The 1,803-nt window shown below is 46.8% G+C and overlaps 1 protein-coding gene across 2 annotated transcripts in view; it reads right to left on the bottom strand.

Moving 5' to 3' along the window:
* Positions 1-1,803, bottom strand: part of LOC111722088 (zinc finger protein 347-like) — a 15,255-nt gene that overhangs the window by 8,956 nt on the left and 4,496 nt on the right. For both annotated transcript variants that reach the window (XM_023507941.1, XM_023507942.1), the window contains exon 3: positions 127-208. In XM_023507941.1, coding sequence (XP_023363709.1) covers positions 127-141 — 15 coding nt within the window. In that variant the 5' untranslated portion in view covers positions 142-208. The remainder of the gene's footprint in view (positions 1-126; positions 209-1,803) is intronic.

The following is a 1,803-nucleotide window of genomic DNA, read 5'->3' as shown; positions in this document are numbered from 1 at the left end:
AAAAAAAAAAAAGAAAGACAGAAAAAAAAATACTTTCGTCTAAATGAAACAGAGATCAGCTAGTCCAGAGTTCAGCATTTCAGAAAGGAGGGGGACTCAAATGATCCTCTGAGAACATCACTGTACCTGAGGCACAGCCATTTCTGAATCCTTTTCTTTCCTCTTCTGGGCTTCTTCTTTGTGTAACTGGATTCTTTAGAAGTCAATCCTGAATAAGAAAATACTCTGTTTATTGTTTAGAATCAACACACTTCCTCCCTGTGACACAACCACTCACACAGGGAAAACCTTGCCCTGCGGAAAGGCAGGTCCTCTGCTGCCCACTGCACCGAGAGGGATGCAGGAACAAGATGCTCCTACAGAAAGAAAAACTGGTGATTCTCTGACCCCCTCACCAGAGCCTCCCTCCCTCCTGGTGACATCCTGCACACAAGGCAGGAGAGGACAGCTGTGCTGCATTGAGCTCCCCTCCAGGGCATAGCCCCAAACCTGAGGCAGAGCACAGGTCCTTACCTATCTGTGATCACAGACTGATCACAGACTGATCCCAGCCCTCAGCAACAGGGGACACAGAACCTTTGTGCTCAGTGCTAGATATACACCGGACATACCTGGTCACTAGAACCATTACTAAAGGTGGGTCCAAACCTGACTGTGTGAAGGGGAAGGGACCAGGAGAGATGTATTTGAAAAAAAGCCTCCACAGTCAGCTTGTCGCCTATGGCTCAAGCAGTTAAGGTGCCAGGCACATACACATGAGCAGCCAGGTTCGAATCCAGCCCAGGCCCACCAAACAACAATGACGGCTGCAACCAAAAAATAGCAGGGCGTTGTGGGGGGGCGCCTGTAGTCCCAGCTACTTGGGAGGTGGAGGCAAGAGAATCGTTTGAACCCAGGAGTTGGAGGTTGCTGTGAGTTGTGATGCCACAGCAGTCTATCCAGGGCAACAGCTTGAGGCTCTATCTCAAAAAAAAAAGCCTCCACAGTCTAATGCAGAATTAGGTGCAGTGGTTCTCAACCTTCCTAATGCTGCGACTGTTTAATATAGTTCCTTGTGTTGTAGTGATCCCCAACCATAAAATTATTTTCGCTGCTACTTCATAACTGTAATTTTGCTACTGTTATGAATCATAATGTAAATATTTGATATGCAAGATGTGTTTTCCAATGGTCTTAAGGGTTGTGACCCACAGGTTGAGAACCAGTGTGTGATACTAGGCCTCAGGTTCACTCAGAGGGGCAAGGCCAGGACAACTCCCACCTTCTTGGAGACCTGTCACTAGTGTCCTAAAAGTGAATGGCCAAGGACTCAAAAGAAATACATAGCTCAAACAATATGGACTATCAGGGACCTGATGGGGGTTAAGAGGTGGCTGAAAAATTAAACAGGGGAAAGACGTCCTCTGTGAGAAGTTGGTACCAGAACAAATGTGTAAGGAAAGAAGGGTGCTTGTTACCTGCAGCCAACAGGCAGAAGAGTTCTAGAAAGATAGACATCCACCATTACGGCCCTGAGGGGGAGCAATGTGGGGAAGAGAAAGAGGCCCATGTGGCTGGAGCAGAGACAGGGAGGCCAGAGAGGTCCTGGGCAAGCAAAGCAGGGAGAACCTAGGCCTGCACACTTAAAGGATGTGGTTCCCCACCTCTTATGAGTAAACATGTACTCTTTTTCCTTCCTTTACATAACAATGCGCTTAATACACTATTGACTATCATGAGTCAACTTGGATTTTCATATCCAAATGTTGTTGACCAATCACAAGTTATCACGTGTTTGCACTTGCACTAGGTGTTTCATTTTTT

This window comes from Otolemur garnettii, unplaced genomic scaffold (genome assembly GCF_000181295.1).
Source record: "Otolemur garnettii isolate 467f Iridium unplaced genomic scaffold, OtoGar3 scaffold00212, whole genome shotgun sequence".
In the NCBI taxonomy this organism is placed as follows: Eukaryota; Metazoa; Chordata; class Mammalia; order Primates; family Galagidae; genus Otolemur; species Otolemur garnettii.
Note: the sequence above shows the minus strand (reverse complement) of the source record. Positions and strands in the feature narration are given on the sequence as shown.